The 23,326-nt window shown below is 41.8% G+C and overlaps 1 protein-coding gene across 12 annotated transcripts in view; it reads left to right on the top strand.

Moving 5' to 3' along the window:
• Nucleotides 1-23,326, top strand: part of ADGRL3 (adhesion G protein-coupled receptor L3) — a 1,100,912-nt gene that overhangs the window by 845,645 nt on the left and 231,941 nt on the right. For all 12 annotated transcript variants that reach the window (XM_072113828.1, XM_072113827.1, XM_072113826.1 and 9 more), the window contains one exon: nucleotides 5,440-5,565. In XM_072113828.1, the coding sequence (XP_071969929.1) occupies nucleotides 5,440-5,565 (126 nt within the window). The remainder of the gene's footprint in view (nucleotides 1-5,439; nucleotides 5,566-23,326) is intronic.

The following is a 23,326-nucleotide window of genomic DNA, read 5'->3' as shown; positions in this document are numbered from 1 at the left end:
CTGTAGCCCATCTGCCTCAAAGTTCGACGTACTGTGCATTCAGAGATGCTCTTCTGCCTACCTTGGTTGTAACGGGTGGCGATTTGAGTCACTGTTGCCTTTCTATCAGCTCGAACCAGTCTGCCCATTCTCCTCTGACCTCTGGCATCAACAAGGCATTTCCGCCCACAGAACTGCCGCTCACTGGATGTTTTTTCTTTTTCGGACCATTCTCTGTAAACCCTAGAGATGGTTGTGCGTGAAAATCCCAGTAGATCAGCAGTTTCTGAAATACTCAGACCAGCCCTTCTGGCACCAACAACCATGCCACGTTCAAAGGCACTCAAATCACCTTTCTTCCCCATACTGATGCTCGGTTTGAACTGCAGGAGATTTTCTTGACCATGTCTACATTCCTAAATGCACTGAGTTGCCGCCATGTGATTGGCTGATTAGAAATTAAGTGTTAGTGAGCAGTTGGACAGGTGTACCTAATAAAGTGGCCGGTGAGTGTATATTACCCATGCAGTAAGAACACTCCCGGGTTTCCAGTGTTTGTAATGGAATCACTGCTTATACATTAGGGAAAAAAGGATTTAGTCATCCACCAATTGTGCAAGTTCTCCCCCTTAAAAAGATGAAAGAGGACTGTAATTGACCTCATAGGTATACCTTAACTACGAGAGACAAAATGTGAAAACAAATAAAGAAAATCACATTGTATGATTTTTAATTATGGTAGAAAATAAGAATTTGGTCACCTACAAAGAAGCAAGATTTCAGGCTCTCACAGACCTTGAAGGGGCAGCACAACTACACAGTAGCTGTATATATGGACACAGCACTGCACTATTACTCCCATCCTCTATATATGTGGACACAGCACTGTACTACTACTACCACCTGAGTGAAGTTGCCCCCCCCCCCTTGTTCAAATATTTGTTTGTGCCGCCATCGTTTTCGAGATTTTAATGAAAGTTTCCAGAGGTCATCAGAGGTCAACCAGCCCCCCCACATTGCCCAAATCAAACAAAACTGGTGCCGAACAATTCTGCTACGTTTGTGCTGGTTTGTGCTGCGCAAATTTTTGTTTGTGCTGCTTTTGTTTTGAATATATGAACAAAAAAGTTCAAAAGTTCAAGCAGCCCCCCCACATAACCGAATCAAACAAAACTGGTGTCAAACGTTAGTGCTACGTTTGTGCTGGTTTGTGCAGCAAAAATTTTCGTTTGTGCCGCTATCATTTTTAATATATTCATACTTTTTTGCAGAGGTCATCAGAGTTCATTTCTTCCAAAGTACAATGTGTTTGCTAGCTCCCCCTGGTGATCAAGCCAGGGAAGTGTCACTAGGCTTGTTTTTAACCAGTTCACCAGTTAACCAGGTGTTTGAGTAACACCTCAAACACCTGAACATACCTTAAAAATTATAGCGGCACAAACTAAAATTTTTGCTGCACAAACGTAGCACTAACGTTTGACACCAGTTTTGTTTGATTTGGGCAATGTGGGGGGGCTGGTTGACCTCTGATGACCTCTGGAAACTTTCATTAAAATCTCGAAAACGATGGCGGCACAAACAAAAATTTCTGCTGCACAAACCAGCACAAACGTAGCACAAACGTTTGACACCAATTTTGTTTGATTTGAACAAGGTGGGGGGGGCCAACTTCACTCAGGTACTACTACCATCCTGTATATATGAACCCAGCACTGCATGACTACTGGTACCCTTGGGGTTTAGTGTTCCAAATCACCCTGATTTATCCTCCACTCATTATCTGTATTAATGGCTCCTGTTTGAGGTTGTGGACAGATTTATTTTAAACTGATAACAAGTTAAAACAGTCACACTTCAAACTCCACTACGGTGAAGACCTTAACCCCATAGCGCAATAAGACGTACCCTTACGTCTTGCTGTGCATGGGGGAGTATGAAGGGGGCTCACGGGCTGAGCCCTCTTCATACTCACCGGGCATTTGCTTCATAATGATTGGTGCTTTCACCGATTGCGGGTGTTAACCCTTTGATCGGCACCGGCAAAGCTGACGGCGGGATTAAAGAGCCGGCGGCGTGTGATCCATTGTCATGACAGCCTCGGATCACACAAAGCTATCTGCACATTGTAATAGATGGTATGCAAAATCCCCATATACTGCAATACTGCAGTATGGCAGTGTGTGGTAGGATCAATCAGACAACCTAGGGTTAAAGTACCATAGGGAGTCTGAAAAATAGTAAAAAAAAATATAAAAAAAGGAAAAAAAAAATTATATTAAAAAAACTTAAAAATTGAAATCACCCCCCTTTCCCTAGAACTGATATAAATATAAATAAACAGTAAAAATCCTAAGCACATTAGGTATCGCCGCGCCCGAAAATGCCCGATCTATCAAAATATATTAACCGTTTTCACTGCGTTTTACCCCGTAGCTGAAAAGTCGCCCGAAGTCGCAAATTGCATTTTTTAGCCATTTTGAAAAATAGAAAAAATTCTATAAAAAGTGATCAAAAGGTCGCACAGTCCTAAAAATAAAAGCGTTGAAAACGTCATCAGAAGTCGCAAAAAAAGATACCAACCACAGCTCTGTACACTAAAGTATGAAAAAGTTATTAGCGCAAGAACACTGTAAAATGAAGAATTTTTTTTCTGTACAGGAGGTTTTTGTAAATGTATGAAAACATTATAAAACCTATACAAATTTGGTATCCCTGTGGTCGTATTGGCCCAATAAATGAAGTAGATCTGTCATTTGGGGCGCACAGAGAAAGCTGTAAAAACCAAGCCCACAAGAAATGGCGCAAATGTGTTTTTTCATAATTTTCACTGCATTTAGAATTTTTTTCCCGCTTCCCAGTACACGGCATGGAATATTTAATACCATCACTACGAAGTGCAATTTGTTACACAGAAAATAAGACATCACACAGCTCTGTACATGGAAAAAATAAAAAAGTTATAGATTTTTGAAGGTGGGGAGTGAAAAATAAAAACACAAAAACGAAAAAGGGCCTGGTCCTTAAGGGATTAATGCTGTTGAAGGACACTAGAAACAAAATTGCAGACCAAAGGCTATCATCAGTAACACACTATGCCCCCAGATACCCAGATCTGGCAGTGCCAGATGTGTCCCCCTGCTTAAACCAGTACATATCTGGGCCCGTCTGAAGTTAGGAAAATGTCATATGGTCAGATTAAACCAAAGTAGAACTGTTTCATAGAAACACAACTCATCCTATTTGGAGGAGAGTGAATGCTGAGTTACACCCAAAGAGCACCATACCTACTGTGAAGGATGGGGGTGGCAACATTATTCTTTGAGGGTGTTTCTATGTAAAGGGACCAGGGCGGCTGATCTGTATACATGAAAGAATGAATGGGGCCATGTTTTATGAAATTTTGAGTGCAAGCCTCCTTACATCAACAAGAGCATTGAAGATAAAACATGGCTGGGTCTAATCAGCACCATAATGAGCACACCGCCAGGGCAACAAAGTAGTGGCTTCATATGATGCATTTCAAGGTCCTGGAGTAGCCTATCCAGTCTCCAGATCCCAACCCCATAGAAAGTCTTTGGAGGGAGTTGAAAGTCTGTATTGCCCACCGACAGCCCCAAAACATCACTGCTCTAGATGAGATCTGCATGGAGGAATGGGGCAACATAACATCAGTGTGTGCCAATGTTGTGCAGACCTACAGAAAGCATTTGACCTCTATCATTGCCAACAAAGGGTGTATAACAAAGTACTGAGATGAACTTTTGTTATTGACCAAATACTTATTTTCCACCAAATAAATTTGTTAAAAATCAAAGAATGTAATTTATCTCTCATAGTCTTGGTCTACTTATGACCTCAAGCATCATTACAAGCATCTCTTATCTTTTTAAGTGGAAAAAACTAGCACAATTGGTGGCTGACTAAATACTTCTGCACTGTATATGATTTTTATGGTTTGAATATCAATGAAAAAAATGTCATTTTGTAATTCAAACAGTTTACTCCATTATTTTTTGCTGTTTGTTCCAATTTAAGAAGTTAATCTGGTGTGGGGGTAAATACCAAGTAAAATAATAGTATTGGCTTGAGAATGCTTTTATTAAGAATCTGCTATGATAATGAGTTTAATGAAACCATTGTTCCTTATGTGAAAATGTGCCAAATTAACTTGCAGATCTTGACCCAGTTATATAATTATGTCTGTCCATGTTTGCATATAAAAACGTGTCTTTGGATCTTGAACATGTATTTAATATGTTTGTATTTTTTTTTGTATATTTATTATTGTGTTGTAGCTCAATTTTGTTGGAGACTTAATAATTCTGTGCTGCTTTAAGGGTGTGTTAGTGTGCGTTACTAGTCTGTGACTCATTTTTTACTGAGATGTGTCACATTTCTGTTGCAACAGCATGAAGCATATTGCTCCAAAAAATAATAGGTGTAAGGCTTAATGCACATAAACGTATGCCCGTCGGGCAGGCATACATTCGCTGTGACGGAGATGAGGATGGGTGCCCCTCCCCTCTCCATAGTGATGCATGGTGCACGATGCCGTAACATGAGGAAAGATACAACATGTCATTGCCATCTATGGGGGACGTATGTACGGCCGCAAGCTTGCTGTCATAGATTGATGCCCCCGACGGTTGTGTGAATGCAGCCTAACTGTGTGCACATACTGAAAACGGATCAGATTAAAGGGGTATTCCCATATTAATGTTATTGTTTGTATATTGAACATTTATACAATTTTTCAATATAATTTCTGAATCAATTCTTCAGAGTTTTCTGCTTGTTATTATTTTATAGAAAACTTTTATGTTTACTTCCAGAAATTTGACCAGGATTAAGCAGGTGCATGGTTCATTAGTATCATAGAGAGAAATCAGAGCTGTGTGTTATAATGAGCTTTGCACCTATCTGACCATGGGCACTGGAAATAAACAATGAAGTTTTAGAAAAGATCTAGAAAATTGTGAGGAAAGTATATTGGAAAATTGTATAACTTTTCATTATACAAACGATAACATTCATTTGCTAAAATGGGAATACCATTTTAAAGGGAACCTGTCACCAGGGACCTTGTTTTCAATAAAGACAGGTTGTAAAAGCTTATTACAGCTGCATTGTAAATATGCCTTTCTGCTTTCTCTTAGCATTTGCATAACGATATAATTGTGTGTTATAACTTACCCTGACAGAATCCTCTGTCTGTGATATGTCTGGGCTGCAGACTGCAAATGCTCAAAAAAACAGGCATATTTGCAATACTGGTGTGATGGACTTCTGTAACCTGTCTTTAGTGAAAATGAGATCCCTGGTGACAGGTTCCCTTTAAATAAAAACATGCATCTCTATTAAATAATGTGGCAACATTTTTATATATCTGGGTCATTATTTAAACCACATGCAATAACTAGAAACTGTTAAATGATCTTGTGTTTTTTTACAATACTTAAGGTACGTAAAGAATATGGCAAATGTTTACGAAGTCATTGCTGTAGTGGAAAAAGTATGGAAAACACAGTAGGTTCAACCAAGACTACAAATTCTCAGACTCCTGGAAGATATTCAGCTGGAACACAGGTAAATCATATTTTGTAAAATATTTTGCATTTATTACTTATCTTTGTATCTAAATAAATGTTTCCAATAAAATTTGACTTTGAGGCAACCATCCAAAGAGCTGGGTCTTCCTATTACAGCCAACATGTAAATAGAAGGGTCTACAGATTCTAAATCAGGATGTCTCACTATCAGCCCCCCTTGCCTCACCACAAATTTGGACACAGATTGCACAAGCCCTATTTAGGCTTGTCACGGACTTTGCATTCTTCCAATGTATTCTAGGAATGATTTCCGACCAGACTGTAATTACTTTTGGATACATGGAACACAAGCGCAATAAGTCACACTTAATGTCTTTTATCAAGTCCAATGAAATTTGCCCCTGCATCATCACATGCTTTAGCACTACTGACGGTGATGTCTCACTCTCGAAATGCCTAACCATGTATAAAAACAACATTTGTAACATATCACCTGCATTAGCATCTACTTCTTGCTCACACAAAAAGGCCATCCACTCCCACCACACCACTGCATAAGCATTCCACTTAGCTAGTGCCACAGATGACTTCTTGCAAGACAATGCAAGACACTCCGAATGGCAGATCCCATAACTGTGACTGACAGGAATGTGGAAGCCGATCCTCCTCTGGCGCCAACAGATGAAATTTGCCCCACAATTCTTGACCCCTGGAACACGGCTAGCACACAACCAAATATTACGCATCAAGCACTCAGGCATGAGGAAATGCAAAATGCTAAGCACTGAGTGGGACGAAGCAGTCTGTCCGTTTATACACGGTACCACCGCAATATTGTCAAAATGTGCTCTAATCTGGATCCCCGATACTATGGGAAACTATTCTAAAAGGGTAAGATTAGGAGAAAAATCCACTTCAACCCACAACTCTGGCAACTCACATGCTGATCCCATCATTTACGAATCACCGTGTGGATATGACAAATAATAGGGGAAGGAGGTACACTGGAGCTGACTGTGTGTGTGTGATATAGCTGAGTTAGCAGAGCTGACAGTGTACCAGAGCTGAAAAGTGTCGTTATGTGTTATATGCATCTCATGGATCTTATCATCTCTCATCTCTGATCTGACTCACCTTCCTTTTTTTCTGTGTCAGATACCAGTGAATGTTCAGAAGCTAAAAAAAAGTGTAGCTAAACCTGGACCCTGATAATGTAACCCTGTCAGCACACAGGGATCTTAATGTGTCTGCTTAAAGAGTGCCAGCCCACAATTTGACACTGACCCCCAATGAGTTATATGAGCAAAATTGTAAAGTAAGGGGTTAAAAAGGACCCTAGCACTTACAATCATTTTGTTGTGTATGGGACATGTTTGTTCCCGCATAGTCTTCTTTACAGACAAGGTTGAACAAGGTAACTCTGAAAAGCTGTCTTTTACCCTTCCATGGTTTTTGGACTAGGCCAGAATGAGTCCTCTTTATGTGACTTTTAGATCCGATAGATGTAATAATGCTGAATGATGTTGAGCCTGTAAATCCAGTATCTTTCTTAAAGGGGTATTCTCACGAAGATAACATTAACTTAAATATACTCATTCTTTAATTCATTGTTATTTAATAAAAATACAACATTTCAAAGCTATAATTATAATTCCAACCAGTCTCTATCAGTCCTGGTGTATACAATTTCTGTTGCCCCGCAATCCAACCGAAAATCTACAAATTTTTTTGGCTGGCTAGGACAGAAGTGATCGGTGAGTTAACAGGTAGAGATTTGAGAGATGATCCTGCAACGGAAATTGCTGCCACATCAGCACAAGGTTTCCCTTGTCACATACAAGAAGTCGTTGCTTTGTCATCTTCTGAACGTGGCTATGGCTAGCATCCCTGCCTGCTGGCGCTCCCCTAATCCTCCCTCATTGCACCAGTGGCTGGAGCACATTAACGAACTACGTAGGACATAGAGTCTCCTGAATATGGATCCAAAGAGAGTGGCAGGTCCCCGGAAAACCTGGTCATTTTGGTCCACTTATGTTTTATCTTCTTGCTACCTGGAGCTGACGAATACGGCTCCAGCATAGCTGGCTGATTGATGGCTTGCAGTGAAAAGACACATAAAAAAAAAACAATGTAAGTGCTCTAACTCCACAATAAAATGTTAAGATTGAGAGTTCCACAGAACGGTCTCTTCCTTATAGATCAGAGATTGAAGAAATTTCCTCAGTAATTCCTCCTGTCACAATGTTCACTTCTCTATACTGGATCCTGTGGGAGACCATGCTACACTCTCGTGCACGCGATCACAGCACCAGTCCGGTATCAGGAGGATAAGAGTAAAATCAATTTTATTCCAGCATACTCACAAACAGAATATTAAAAGTGTGCATATCAAAATGGTTAAAAACGCCAGAGGACCTCATGCCCGACCTAGGTTTTGCCCTTTCAGACCTCGTCCTCCAGTTATACAGGAGGAGGTCCCCTTAGTTTGAACAGTCCTCCTGTATTACTGTCCCAGGCTTACAGTATATAGCCATGGTGACATTGATTAAATGTGGTTTGTGGTGCCACACTAGAACCTCATGGTGTATGTAGACGCACACGAGTCTTGGTTATTTTAATATAAGAACAAATAAAAGTTACATTTTAAAGTGATACACTCACAACTTTTCCCTCTTCCCCAAAAACCCCCCTTCATATACACTTTAATCCTTTGGTGGTGCACATCATGGGTGTTTGCTCTGTATAGTGTGAACACGTTTCTACCCATTATCAATCAATCTTAACATTTTATTGTGGAGTTAGAGCACTAACATTGTATTTTTATGTGTGTTTTTCTGGCTAATTTGGGAGTGTGGCAAGTTAGTAGCCTCCATTTTGCCTCCCTTTTTCCGGATACTGCTCCCTCCCCTCTCTTTCTCTGTTTTTACTCCCTTTCCCTCCCTTCACCCCTTCTTTGTCTCTATGCTTTCTTCTTTTCATGATAATGATGACATTGAAATGGAAATACTTTGTGATGCGTAACAACACTTTTAGTAATTCACAAAAAAGGCCTGGGAATAGCCTCACTAAGACCCATTGGTCAAGTACTTGGGAGCAATTTATTGTTTCCCATAAAATTCATAACTTTTATTTGTTCTCTTTAAATTAATAATGAACAATGACACTAGCGAAAAAAAGAGTTAAAAATCTACAGACAGGGACTCGTATCAGGCAGAGTAATTGTAAGGATAGATATTTATTTGTGGCTAAAGTATTGTGTGTTGTGTTTATAAACATATAACCCCAATATTTCTATCTAATGAGATATGGCAAAGGGGTTGTGTCACCTTAGAAATTCAGGGGTTATCTGATTATTGTTGTATCTCTCATATATAGTCAGGAATTATTCAAACTGTTTTGTATTCATGCTTCAGGATTTTAGATTCCGATTGATGTGCAAGATACAACTTATTTCCCCTTATCAGGGTGCTTTTTTCAGAGGTTGTACACGGAGTAGCCAGTGTCTTTTTAGTCGTGGTTATATAGATATGGCTTTTTATTTTCACTAGATGTCACTAGCAAGTGATGTTTGTTCTTAGGCCTCATTCACACGACCGTGAGGGGGACAGTGATCTGGTCGCATGATTTGCGACCAGATCACAGCCCCCCATAGACTTACATTACTTCTGGTAGTGATGCGGTGAGCAAACGGTGTCTCACCGCATCGTGACTAGACCAGATGGCCGCATCGCAAAATATAGAACATGTCCTATTTATGGACAGATTTGCGATGCGGCCATTCCAATAGAAGTGTATGGGAGTGTAATATATCGGGGCTGCTTACGGTGCCAGAAGATATCCACCGCATGCGGCCGGTCACTATGCTGTGGGTTGCCGTGGAGACGCGATCACGTGACCGCTGCCGGCGGTGACCTCATCACTGCTCTCAGCTGTCAGCAGAGTGTCTGAAGAGTGTGCAGAGCAGGAGCCTGTGAAATGTAAGTTCAAAGAGTGTCCAAGTGTATGAAAGGGTATGAAAGAGTGTGCAGTGTGCAAGGGGTGTGAAAGAGTGTGCAGTGTGCAAGGGGTGTGAAAGAGTGGGCATGGGGTGTGAAAGGGGTGTAAAAGAGTATGCAGTGTGAAAGGGGTGTGAAAGAGTATGCAGTGTGAAAGGGGTTTGAAAGAGTGTGCAAGTGTATGCAAAGATGCATAAAGGGTGTGAAAGGTGTGCGGTCACACGTTGCAGTTAAAACTGCATCGCAATCAGTTTTGAGGGGGTTTTAGCTGCACTTTTGTCAATTAAACAGGTGAAAGACATGAACTGAACGAGTGAATTTGATTTTGAAGGGAAAACCTGCTACACAAATGTCATTCACCCATTCAGTTGATGTCTTTCACCTGTTCAGTTGACAAAACTGCGCAAAAAACCCCCTCAAAGCTGATTGTGATGCAGTTTTAACTGCAACGTGTGACCGTACCCTAATTGAGGAAAAAAAGCATGCCCCACATTCTCTATTGGAATCTGTTTTTCAGATTTCACTCTGTTCTTAAGCTGACACCTCCCCTTTATTCTTTGGGTTGGTACTGCACTGGGATCCAAAATTTATATAAGTTTTAGGAGATTTTAACCCCTTAACGACCTGGCCCTTTTTCATTTTTATGTTTCCATTTTTCACTTCCCTCCTTCAAAAATCCATAACTTTTTTATTTTTCCATGTACAGAGCTCTATGACGGCTTGCTTTCTGTGTAACAAACTGCACTTCATAGCGATGGTATTTAATATTCCATGTCCTGAACTGGGAAGCGGGAAACAAATTCCAAATGCAGTGAAATTGGTGAAAAAAACCCATTTGTGCCATTTTCTTGTGGGCTTGGATTTTACAGCTTTTACTATGCACCCCAAATTACACGTCACATTTATTCTTTGGGTTGCTACAATCACAGGGATACTAAAGGTTTTATTTTGTTTTAATACATGTGGAAAAATGTACAAAAAGTAAAATTCTTCATTTTGCCATATTCAGGCGCTAATAACTTTTTGGCCATCCAGCGCAATTAGGTGCCGCAGTCGTGCAGTACCAACGGATGTGTGTGTATATTTACACACACACATTTATAAGTATATACAGGCGGTCCCCTACTTAAGAACACCCAACTTACAGACAACCCCTAGATATAAGCGGACCTCTGGTTGTTGGTAATTTACTGTACTTTAGCCCTAAGTTACAATAAACAGCTGTGACAGTTACCACAGGTGTCTGCAATGAAGATTTATTGTTAATCCTGATTCAAATGACAACCCAACATTTTTAAAATCCAATTGTCACGGAGACCAAAAAAATTTTGTCTGGGGTTACAAGTATACAGTTCCGTCTTACATACAAATTCAATTTAAGAACAAACCTACAGACCCTATCTTGTATGTAACCCAGGGACTGACTGTATTGGTCGCCCCTGGCCACGAACAAGTCCCCCTTGGCAACGAACATGTTCCCTACCCCCGAGCATGTCCATATCCCCCTAGATAACAAGCATGCCCCCCTTGGCCACAAGCATGTCCACCCTTGGAAACTAGCATGTTCCCTACCCCCGAGCATGCTCGTCTCCCCCTAGACAACGAGCATGTCCCCCTCCCCCTTGGCAACGAGCATGCCCCCTTGGCAACAAGCCCTTTTTTTGTGTGTATGTTTGTTTTTATTGTCTTCCAGGACCGTGTATGCTGTGGACTACTTCGGATTCGTAGGATTGCGTCGATGACTGCCATTATTTTTACAAATAAAATGGTCAACGAGGGCGTGTCCGCATTTTTTTTTCAATAAAACTTTCTTTTTGTTATTAAAAGTGTGGTTTTTTTTTCTTCGCAAGACTGTATAATTTGCCATAGTAGTGGTGCTGTCTAGTTGACGGTGCTCATTACTAAGGGCTGGCCTTAGTGTTAGTGTTTGCCATCTTTTTTTAGCAAATTTTCACTAATGTCAATACCATTACCCCGGTACCCACCGCCACCAGGGGTGCCGGGAAGAGCCGGGTATAAACCAGTACCTGACCGTCTACAGATGGTCAGGTAGTGGGGCGGCTGCAGGCTGTTATTGTTGAGTTGGAATAGCCCCCTAACAGTGGGCTATCCCAGCTCAGTAATGGCAGGCTGCTGCTGCTTTTTTGTATCTGGCTGATTTGGACAATAGGGGGGGGACTCACATCAATTTTTTTTTTTTCATTTTTTGGCCAATAAATGAAAATAAATGATAGGATGGACCCCACATAATTAAAAAAAAAACTATTCTGACGAAAAAAATGATGTAGGGTTCCCCCTATTAATAGAGTGGACCCCACATCTTCTTTTTTTACCCAATTTTGGGCCAAAAAATGAAAAAAAAAATTTGACATGAGTTTTCCCCATATTGTCCAAATCAGCCAGGTACAAAAAAGCAGCAGCAGCCTGCCATTACTGAGCTGGGATAGCCCACTGTTAGGGGGCTATTCCAGCTCAACAATAACAGCCTGCAGCCGCCCCACTACCTGACCATCTATAGACGGTCAGGTACTGGTTTGTACCTGGCTCTTCCCGGCACCCCTGGTGTCGGTGGGTACCGGGGTAACGGTATTGGCATTAGTGAAAATTTGCTAAAAAAAGATGGCAAACACTAAGGCCAGCCCTAAGTAATGAGCACCGTCAACTAGACAGCACCACTACTATGGCAAATTATACAGTCTTGGGAAGAAAAAAACCCCACACTTTTAATAACAAAAAGAAAGTTTTATTGAAAAAAAAATGCGGACACACCCTCGTTGACCATTTTATTTGTAAAAATAATGGCAGTCTTCGACGCAATCCTACGAATCTGAAGTAGTCCACAGCATGCACGGTCCTGGAAGACAAAAAATATAAACACACACACAAAAAAGGGCTTGTTGCCAAGGGGGGAGGCGGACATGCTCGTTGTCTAGGGGGGACATGCTCGTTGCCAAGGGGGACATGCTCGTTGTCTAGGGGCGGACATGCTCGTTGCCAAGGGGACTGGGGGCCATGCTTGTTGCCAAGGGGGGACATACTCGTTGTCTAGGGGAGACATGCTCGTTGTCTAGGGGGGGATGGGGGCATGCCCGTTGCCAAGGGGGGACATGCTCGTTGCCAAGGGGAGTGGGGACCATGCTCGTTTCCAGGGGGGGACATGCTCGTTGTTTAGGGGAGACATGCTCATTGCCAAGGGCAGTGGGGACCATGCTCGTTGTCTAGGGGAGACATGCTCGTTGTCTAGGGGGGGATGGGGACATGCCCGTTGCCAAGGGGGTACATGCTCGTTGTCTAGGGGGGAATGGGGACATGCCCGTTGCCAAGTGGGAGGGGGACACAGTACTATCACTCCAATCCTGTATATATGGGGACACATACTACTACTCCTATGCTCTATACTTGCAAATATGCATGTATAGATGATACAAGCATGTACATCTATATATCCAGTTATATATTCCACAATGGAATCTAACTTCACTCTCAGTAAAGAGAAAATGTAGTCTGGGCTTATCAGGTGATCAAATTTGGGCTTGGCCAAGTAAGTGACATCATTTGCAAGCCCACTGTATTTTTTACAGAATACTGTGAAAATACGGGTTACATACAGGCAACATACAGATGTCATACAGCCTGTATTTGCGACCAGAATACAGCTGTAAATACAGGACAGAAAAGGCATACGGCCGTGTGAATGTACCCTTAGGGTACATTCACACGCGGTATGCCCGCCGTGCGGGCATACCGCCGTGTGCTGGAGGTGAGGAGGAGGTGACCCCTCCTCCCTCCATAGGAAATAGCGGCACACGGCCGCACATCCGCCGAAAGATAGAGCTTGCTCTATCTTTTTGCGGTGTGCGGCCCGGATCGGTGCCACACATGTGTGGCACCGGATCCCCGCCGTGCCGCTATTGCCGTCTATGGGGACGTACATGCGGCCGCAAATTTGCGGCCGCATGTACGGCCCCGCAGACGGCAGTGTGAATGAGCCCTTAGGCAAATTTAAGTTGTTACAATATTGCAAGGTTGTTGATACATAAGCATCTATCTATCAACAGCTCCAAATTCGTGCCCTTTCTATTTCCACTGCAGTCTCCAAGAACGACAGTCACTTCAATTCACACTCATATGTTTGGGCACATAAGGTCTTATGCCTATCTCGCACACACAGTCACACAAAATTCTGCCACTAAACTGTAACTAATTATTTCAAGTTCGTCATTTGAGTCCTAAGTCTGCTAAATAAAACCAGAACACTGTCTAAAAATGCTGAATAAAATTTTATATGGAAAAAAATTTTCTCTAGTTTTATAAACAACTATGTAATAAAGAAATAATAATCATGCCAGTATGGCCTCGCAGGGCCTAGGCACACAGGTCAGAATGATACAGAAATAACGCCTGTGAGATATATCATATTTTTCTCTAGACGCCATATTGTTCATAGTCTGCCTTGTCATGATTCAAACACCATTTTGTGTAATTTGCCTGCTTGTCCTTGACTCCTATTATCCTATATTCTTTCTTCAGCATCTACTTATCTTATTTTGAACTATACAGAGCATTTTCCCAATACATTTTGTGAAAAATTTCTGTTTCTCTGAAAATAAGGTCTCTGGGAGAAACAGTGCATAGCTCATCAACATTTTGGGAAAATAGCTTAACCCCTTAACGACTTGGCCTTTTTTAGTTTTTTCACTTCCATTTTTCACTCACCAACTTCAAAAATCTATAACTTTTTTATTTTTCCACATAAAGAGCTGTGTTATGGCTTATTTTCTGCGTAACAAATTGCACTTCATAGTGACGGTATTTAATATTCTATGGCGTGTACTGGGAAGCGGGAAAAAAATTCCAAATGCAGTGAAAATGGTGAAAAACCACATTTGTGACATTTTCTTGTGGGCTTGGATTTTACAGCTTTCACTCTGCGTCCCAAATGACATGTCTACTTTATTCTTTGGGTCGGTACGATCATGTGGATACCAAATTTGTATAGGTTTTATAATGTTTTCATACATTTAAAAAAATTAAAACCTCCTGTACAAAATATTTTTTTTTTATTTTGCCATCTTCTGGGGCCAATAACTTTTTCATACTTTGGTGTACGGAGCTGTGGATAGTGTCATTTTTTGCGAATTTTGATGGCGTTTTCATTACTATAATTTTTGGGACTGTGCGACCTTTTGATCACTTTTTATTCATTTTTTTATATTTTTCAAAATGGCAAAAAAATGCCATTTTCGACTTTGGACGCTATTTTCCGTTGTGAAAAAACATTATCATATTTTGATAGATCGGGCACTTTCGGACGCGGCGATACCTAATGTGTTTATGATTTGTACTGTTTATTTATTTTTATATCAGTTCTAGGGAAAGGGGGGTGATTTGAATATTTGGTTGTTTTTATTATAATTTTTTTTTTTTTAACTTTTTTTTTATTTTTACTTTTACTATTTTTCAGACTCCCTAGGGTACTCTAACCCTAGGTAGTCTGATCGATCCTATCATATACTGCCATACTACAGTATATGTGGATTTTACTCCCCATGCATTACAATGTGCAATTAGCACATTGTAATGCATGGGTTAAAACGAAGTAGCCTCGGGTATTCGGAACACCCGAGGTTACCATGGCGACGGATCGCCGCTCCCCGTGACGTCATCGGGGAGCAGCGATCCACGACAAGATGGCGGCGCCCATGCGGCGCCATCTCTTTGAAGCCGCCGGCAGCATTGCTAGCACCGATCGCGGGTGTTACCGGTAACAATATGCAGCAAAGACTTACCGGCTATGGAGAGGGCTCGGCCCGCGAGCCCTCTCCATGCACCGGGACCCGGCGCGCGCCGTACTAGCATCGGGAAGGGGTTAAATGGGAGGTTCTGCTATATCCTGGCTAATCTATAGCATTTCAGTATTTTATCAACTTTTCACTCCCTCTCCAAAGATTTTTCTGCTTTCGATTTACACGACTGCCACACTTGGAATAAAGTGCGATTTGAATGCATTTTATGACTAAGTGTCTGTGTCATTTAGCTACGTATCCCAGTACAAAGACCTATAAATTTGGTGATCACCTTACAATTGTAGAAGGGCTGTTGGAGCCCTAGATAAAAATCTCTAACATTTGGCGTCCCGGATTGGGCACTACTAAGTGGACATTTGATCATCGAGGTGACCTCCGCAAGAGCTTGGATGGTCAGTGACCAAAATTGACAAAGAGAGCTCGGAGTAAACCTACTTTTACTGTCTACCTTGACTGTCACTTCTGTTTCACTGACTGGATGGACTGGGTAAGGTCATTTCCTTGTGTCATATTATGTACTTTGCCTTGAAATGTCCATATATGACAGCGGGCTCCCTATAGTCATGGCAAAGAACCACTTGTAAGGTGCTTGGACAGTGATGCACAGTCAGACAGTCTGTGATGTTAGTTGAAGCTTTGAGATGGGAAGGCGGAAGTAAGCCTAAGATGTCCGCAGTGCTAGAGTCGGTGGTATTCTGTTGGGGATTGTCAGATTATCATAGTGTCTAAAATACTGTTTGACTGGTGTCATTAAGGGTTGCCCATAGTGGTCAGAGATTTGCGGAGACCTGCCCTGGCCAGAAGTGCGTTTCACTACCATAGGCGTCTGAACGGTCTTGTAGGACTGTAAGAACTAGTAGAGTCTGAAGGAGAGTGACTTGGAGAGTCAGTCTGAGGACAGTCTGTCTGTGGAAGAGCCAGAAAAAAAAACAAAAAAACACGAAAAACACCAAGCACTTAACTTAACACTTGTGACTGCCTATCTCTAAGGATCGAAACTTTTCATATTGCTTGATTCTAAGGGTCAAATTATACCAGTATTCCATTGTTGGGACTTCTTTACCTCCCCACTTCTATACTATACACACACAAGCTATATGCATCACTCTCCTGACTATATCTCTATCCCTCTGTTCCATATCTAATTCATCAATGAGCCCCAAGACAGATACGGACATCACTGGTTCCAGTCGCGCTCCCAAGACTCTCTCTACTGTCCCATATACTTCCTCCCAAAATTGGCTAACCTTAGGACAATTCCATAATACGTGCACAAAATCTGCATTCAATTGTTGGCATTTTTCACAACATGCATCCCCCCTATATTTCATTTTAACTAAATCTTTCAGTGAAAAATATAACCTATGTACTATATTGTGTTGTATTATCTTGTGATTCCAATTAAAGGAACATAATGCTATATTCTTTAAAACTTGTGCCCACCTTCCCTCTACTATAGGTCCTAGACTACATTCCCATTTAGTCCTAGAACTATGCAAAGTATTTCTAGTGTAACTCTTAATTATAAACCTGTAAACCTTCGTGATCGCCTTATTTGTACTAGTTGCTGTGTGCAGATAATCAATACAATCGTGACTCTTAGTTTTCAAGTTCCTCTGCTCCTTTGCTGGAGCTAAGGCATGTGCCACCTGAAAAAATCTTAGAAAATCCCCTTTACCTAAGTGAAACAAATTCTGCATTTCCTCAAATGCCTTTATCTTGCCTTCCACCCAGATCTGTGAGACGTGACGGACACCCCGTTCTATCCAGAAGGAGGGATCCGGCAGGCCCCAGAGATCGGGCAGATTCCGGTTAAACCATAATGGTGTATCAATCATCACCCCCCCCTAATGTTCAGTAGTTGTTTTAAGGCCTCCCATGATCTGTGTGCCAAGTTACAGATTACCAACCCCTTAAACAGAGGTTGTAAAAAATAGCCACTTTCCAGAGTCTCGAAAATTGTAGCCATTATACCTTCTGTGAGTTTTACCATGCACTCGTATAGCTTATTATTTTCCCACCCTACTAGTCTGTGCTGAAATAAAGTAGCCAAAGATAAAGGGGAGCCCAACCCCCCCCCTCTCCCATTGGTTTATATTGATGGGTTAATTTCATTCTTACTTTCTTGCGTCCCCAAACCAGGTCATTTATTATGGAATTGATTAACCTAAAAAAGGAGTCTGGTATCCACATGGGGCTAGCCATCAGAACAAATAATAACCTGGGGAGCAAAATCATCTTTACCAGGCTAATTCTATCAGCCCTTGATAGGGGAAGCCTACACCAAACAAAAACATTCTCTCTTATAGCCTTTATCAATGGTGACAAATTCATCTGAACAAATTCATCCAGCTGCGCCGAGATTCTAATCCCCAAGTAGGTCAAACTGTCCTCACAGATCTTAAATCTATTTGGGTCGATATACCTGATGACATTCTTATCCAGGGGGAGGATCTGGGTCTTTCCCCAATTAATCTGCAGTCCCGACCATTCACCATACTCCTCAATAACCTCCATCACCTTTGGGATGGAGCTGGGGAATTCTCTAAGATACAATATAATGTCGTCTGCATATAGACACACCTTATCATCTACCCCCCCCCCACATCCTCCACCAACTACCCCCCTGTCCTTTCTCATTTGAATGGCTAGTGGCTCTACAAACAGGGCAAACAGCAGGGGTGACAGCGGACACCCCTGCCTAGTGCCCCTAGTTAATTCAGAGCTACTGGATTCCTTGCCATTCAGGACAATTTTTTCCCTAGGGGCTTCATACAGGCACTGAACCCACCGAATAAACCCTGGGCCAATTCCAAATTGTTCCAATACTTTCCAAAGAATCCTCCACTCCACCTTGTCGAACGATTTAACTGCGTCCAATGCCAGGATGGAGCGGAGGTCTCCCTTCCCCAATTCAATGGCGGCATACAGTCTCTGTAGGCAGTCCCCTACTTTCCTCCCAGGTATGAAGCCATTCTGATCCTCATGAATGAGGGTAGTTATTACTTTCCTTAATCTTATGGCCATCATTTTCGCTAATATTTTAAAGTCAGTATTGAGCAAGGATATGGGCCTATAATACCCCATGTCCACTTTGTCTTTTCCCTTCTTGAGGATCAGAACCATATGGGCTTCGGACATACTATAAGAGACTTTCCCTTGCTTATATACTTCCTCATATAATTCTAGTAATCCTGGTAAAATAACCTCAGAGTTTTTCCTGTAAAAGCTGAATGGGAGGCCATCTGACCCCGGGGCTGTATCCCGACTACAGTTTTTGACTATATCTTTCAGCTCTTCTAACGTGATGGGGGTATCCAGAAACTCCCTCTGGACATCTGTCAGTTTGGGGAAGCAGATTCCTTTTAAATACCTGTCCATTTCCTCCTCAAACTGTTGTACTATCTTCTCCGCATCCCTTCAGATTTCCCCATCTATCCCCTTTACTTCACTCACATAATTATTCTTCTTGGGGTCTTGGATCTTATTTACTAGTAAGCGACCGGGTTTTCCCCTTCCACAAACCCCTTTTGGCCCCTAAAGAAGGATTTATGCTGGGCCTTGTTGTTCAGAAAAGCCTGATATTCCTGCCATGCTTTTAGCGTTCTCTTTCTGTTCTCGTCTGAGGGGACCTCTACCAATTCCTTCTCTAATTCGCCAGGTTTCTGTTTATGTATCTCTTTCTGCTTGTAAAACTGTTGACGGACTACCCATATCGCCTTTCGGTATATACCCCGGACAAAGGCTTTGAAGGTATCCCACGCCACCAACCTATTGCTATCTTTACTGTTCTTATCCCAAAATTCTTTCACCTCCCTTTTGAGATCTAGCTGTCCCTCTAAAACCACCAACCAGTGCGGATTTAGTCTGAAGGGTCTAACTGACTCTTCTCCTCCCTTGATAGTAACCACTATTGGTGAGTGGTCCGAGAGAATAATGGGTTCATAGACGACTTTATGGACCAGAGGGATGAATAGCTGATTCACTAAGCATAAATCGATTCTAGATAGTGTACCATATGACTTACTCATACAGGAATACACCCTCCTCTGAACACACTTATTCCTCCATACATCCATCCACCCTAATTCTGCACAGAGGGTTGCCAATCTGGATCCCTGGGTCTGACTCAGTGTCTCCTGCTTGTTCCAGCTAAATCTATCCACCTTGGGGTCCAACACCATATTGAAATCCACTATAACCAGGACTGGGGACTCCTCTCTATCTGAGACAAACTTTGCCAAATCACCTAGAATGGTTACAGAAAAGGGGGGAGGTATGTAGACAAATGCTAAAATAACTCTACGTCCTTCTAAAACTCCATACAGAAATACGTATCGACCCTGCGAGTCAATCAGCTTACTTAACAGGGAGAAGTTAATCTTTTGATGGAATAATACTGTCACCCCTCTGGAATAGTTGTTCCCAAACGAATGAAACTCTAACCCTACCCATCTCTTCTTAACTCTATTAACTGTTTCTTTAGTAAGATGTGTTTCTAGTAGGCATATCACTGCGGGTAAGTGTTTCTGTATTAGATCGAATATTGAGCACCTTTTTACTCGATCGCTCAATCCACGAATATTCCATGACATAATTCTTACCGCCATTTCATTAGATCAAGAGGGAAGTACAATAACAAAAATAAGTAGAAAACAAAACAAAAAAAATAAAAAAAATAAATAAAAAACAAACAAACAAAAAAGAGACAATAAGAATAATAATTTTCTCCAGCTCTCCTCTCCCCCCCCCAACTCCCATCCCTCCCATCCTCCCCGCTCTATCCCACCCCCTCCTTTGACACCCGTGCCCCATTTACCATCAATGGTGACCTCTCCCGAGCTTTGCGGATAATAGCATCCCTGTCCTGGGATTTAAAAAGTTTGGCCAAGATAGCTCTCGGGGGGGCTCCCTTGTATCCCTTTCTTGAAGGGGACTCTGTGCGCCCTCTCTATCCCAAAAAAGGAGAAGTTTTCTCATCCAAACAATCCCTCCAACCATTCAGTCACCTCCTGTAACATGTCTGTCCCCTTTTCCCCCTCCGGGTACCCCACTATCCTGATGTTACTCCTCCTTGAACGGTTCTCCAAATCAGTGATCTTGTCTTTAGGGATCTATTATCCTTTTTAAGATCTTCCAGTGATGCCTTTACACCTTTTACTTCTTGTTCTAATAGTTTCAATCCCTTTTCTGTACTCTTAAACTGGCCCCTCAACCTATTTACTTCATCTTTCACCACAGAAATCTCCAAGACTCAGATGTCTAGTTTCTTCCGGGTAAGTAAAACGAGGTGTCGGCATCCGTTGATAACCTTTTGTGTCTGTGGGGACAGGTTCCTTTGGCAGTGTTGCAGATATGCACAGTTATGATGGGTAGGGCACTATGGTCCAAGGACTGAGATTGTGTCTCACATGAAGGGAAAGGTGCACAGGCAGTAGGTTGGCTTAATGTAAGTAGACAGTTGGTTGTTGAGGGTGAGAGTTATGTAGGACTGATGGAAAAGTGCAAAGTTGACATAATGGAACGTAAGGGCTGGTAGTTTTGAAGATTTTGGATATGTCAAAGATGAATATTTTCCCTAACCAGATTTCTGTTGAGAGAATTCTTGGAGTTGGAAGTTTTTGTTGTTTGTTTTGCTTATGGTTCTGTTTAAACTTATTTGATTCTAATGGTTATAGAAACCCCTGTGGTTTAGAAATGATTTTAAATTACCATGTGTTTAAAAGGTGTTTCAGTATCTCCTTTATTTGCTTTTTGGAGTTTGTAGTCTAACAAGAGGGAGAGGCTGGAGCTGTGCTGGAGGAGTGCACTTTGCCAGCTGTTTTGGTAATGGACTACAGATGTCTTTGAGACTGTTACAGAAAGCCAGTGGGAACAGAGACCAGGATCAGCCGTGAATAGACCACTGCCAAAGTGAGACTAGCAACAGTTCCGGAAGCATGAGTAGCCAAACTCAAAAATAAAAATCTCTAACATGCCAGTTAGTATACTACCAAAAGACTGGGGAACATTTACTTATCTGTCCACGTTGCAATCCCTGATCGGGAATGTCCGACAAACATGGATTGTGCCGTGATTTACCTTCTTCTTTCTGATTGTATGTAAGTGCATGACTTGCGTCACAATTTTAAAGTTAAATCCTGCGTTTGTCCGAATCCGTCGGATCATCCGAGGCCCCCCCCCCTGAATCGTGTCACATTAAACCCAGCGCAGCTGTGCCAAAAAACGATCGCATGTAACATAATGCCTTTCTAAATCCCTGTCTCGGCGGCGCAATCCCTGTAAAGTCAGAAAACCCCATGGAAATGCGGCCGCGGGACTCTTAGTAAATAAGCCCCACTGTGTACAGAATTACTGATAAATCATTTCAAATATTCCAGCAACTGTATAAGTCTAAAAGAACTTACCAGGTCACCAATGAGGTCTCAATCCTGGCCATTAGGGAACATGACTCAAGGCATAGTTAGAGTACAAAACAAAATATACCAATAAAACCAAATAAGTGGTAAACAAGGTAGGACAGGGAAACCCAAGGGCCCAATATCCAGTCATTAAGATAGCATTAATAGGAGGTGCTAATTGTCAGCACTCAAGTCCTACAATGACCGTATTTCTTGAAATTTCTTCATAGAGTTGTTCAATGAAGTAGTGAGGTACTCCATTGACTACAAGTCTCTTACTCGGCTGTAAAGGTCAAAGAGGGATGGGGCTGCTGACCTCTTCCAAAGAAGTTGAATTAGGGCTTTAACCACCACTGTAATGTGTAGTAATGTTCTTTTAGGGGCAAACTGCTTGCACAAGTATTTAAGAAGTGGCTGCACCACACGGGACCCTTTTGTGCAGCAGCTGCACTAGGCATCATGCAACGCAAATTAGGGGGGCGATCCAGTGCTCAGTTTGACCGTGCACCAGATTTAACATGCGAAGTCCAACGAAAATGTGTTGCAAACCCTATGTTAAAGGTGCACCAAAAAGAAGTTGGAGTGCCAGATTCATGAAAAATGTGTGCCCTGCACATCACACAGGCAAACTGCTTTCAGTGCAGTTTGCACTGTGCTTAGTAAATGGCCCCCATTGGGGCAGATTTATGAAGCTGTCTGAAAGTCAAAATATTATTAGTTGCCCATGGCAAATAATTACAGATCAGCTTTCATTTTACCAGTGCTCATGAATATTTTAAAGGGGAGATGTGATTGGTTGCCATTGGCAACTAAGAATATTCTGACTTTCAGCCAGCTAGATAAATCTGCCCCATTGTGTCTTAGTCTATGTCAGCATGCAAAGTTTTTTTGCAAAATAGTTTGTACCTGCCTCCAGAAGGGGGTTATTTTAAAGCAGTCCCAAAAAACATGCAAAAATGAACCCCCAGGGGAATCATATTTCATATATCAATTCCCCATGTCCCCACAGACATTAATCATCATATCTCCTGTCACGAACCCCACTCACCGGAGTTCACACACAGGGATACCTACTCTATGGAGTCCCAGAATTTAGCCCTTAATCTCCACCCACTTCCACAAAATGGCACCTCCTAACGCTAAATTTACTCCATGCAATCTCGGCACCCAGTCAATCCACTGCCACCACCCACGAGTTACTTACGCAAAGAAGGCTGTAGGCACCTCAACCACGCAGAGAAGGCACACTGAAGATTTACACGGCACTTGCACTTACTGCTTATACTATATAGACTATTTTAAAAATGACCTCTGATTCTTTAAAGCAGAGACTTATGAAAGGAACAATTTAATATACGTACAAAAAAATACAGTGCACTCAAAGAATAAAATTGTCAGATAAAGTGAAAAAGTTAAAAAACAATGCACACATGATACTTACAAACGGTTAGGGGAAAAAGGAAACAAAAAACTCTTGCTATTGAAATAGGAAGAAATTCATTTGCCCGAGGACTGGGCATAGACAGCGATCCAGTCTTCTAGTGTGATAGAATCCTCAGAACTGAACCAAGCCATGTGGCTGCTTCACTAGTTTA

This window comes from Engystomops pustulosus, chromosome 1 (genome assembly GCF_040894005.1).
Source record: "Engystomops pustulosus chromosome 1, aEngPut4.maternal, whole genome shotgun sequence".
Classification (NCBI taxonomy): Eukaryota; Metazoa; Chordata; class Amphibia; order Anura; family Leptodactylidae; genus Engystomops; species Engystomops pustulosus.
The sequence above is the reverse complement of the archived record's forward strand: the minus strand, read 5'-3'. Positions and strand labels throughout refer to the sequence as shown.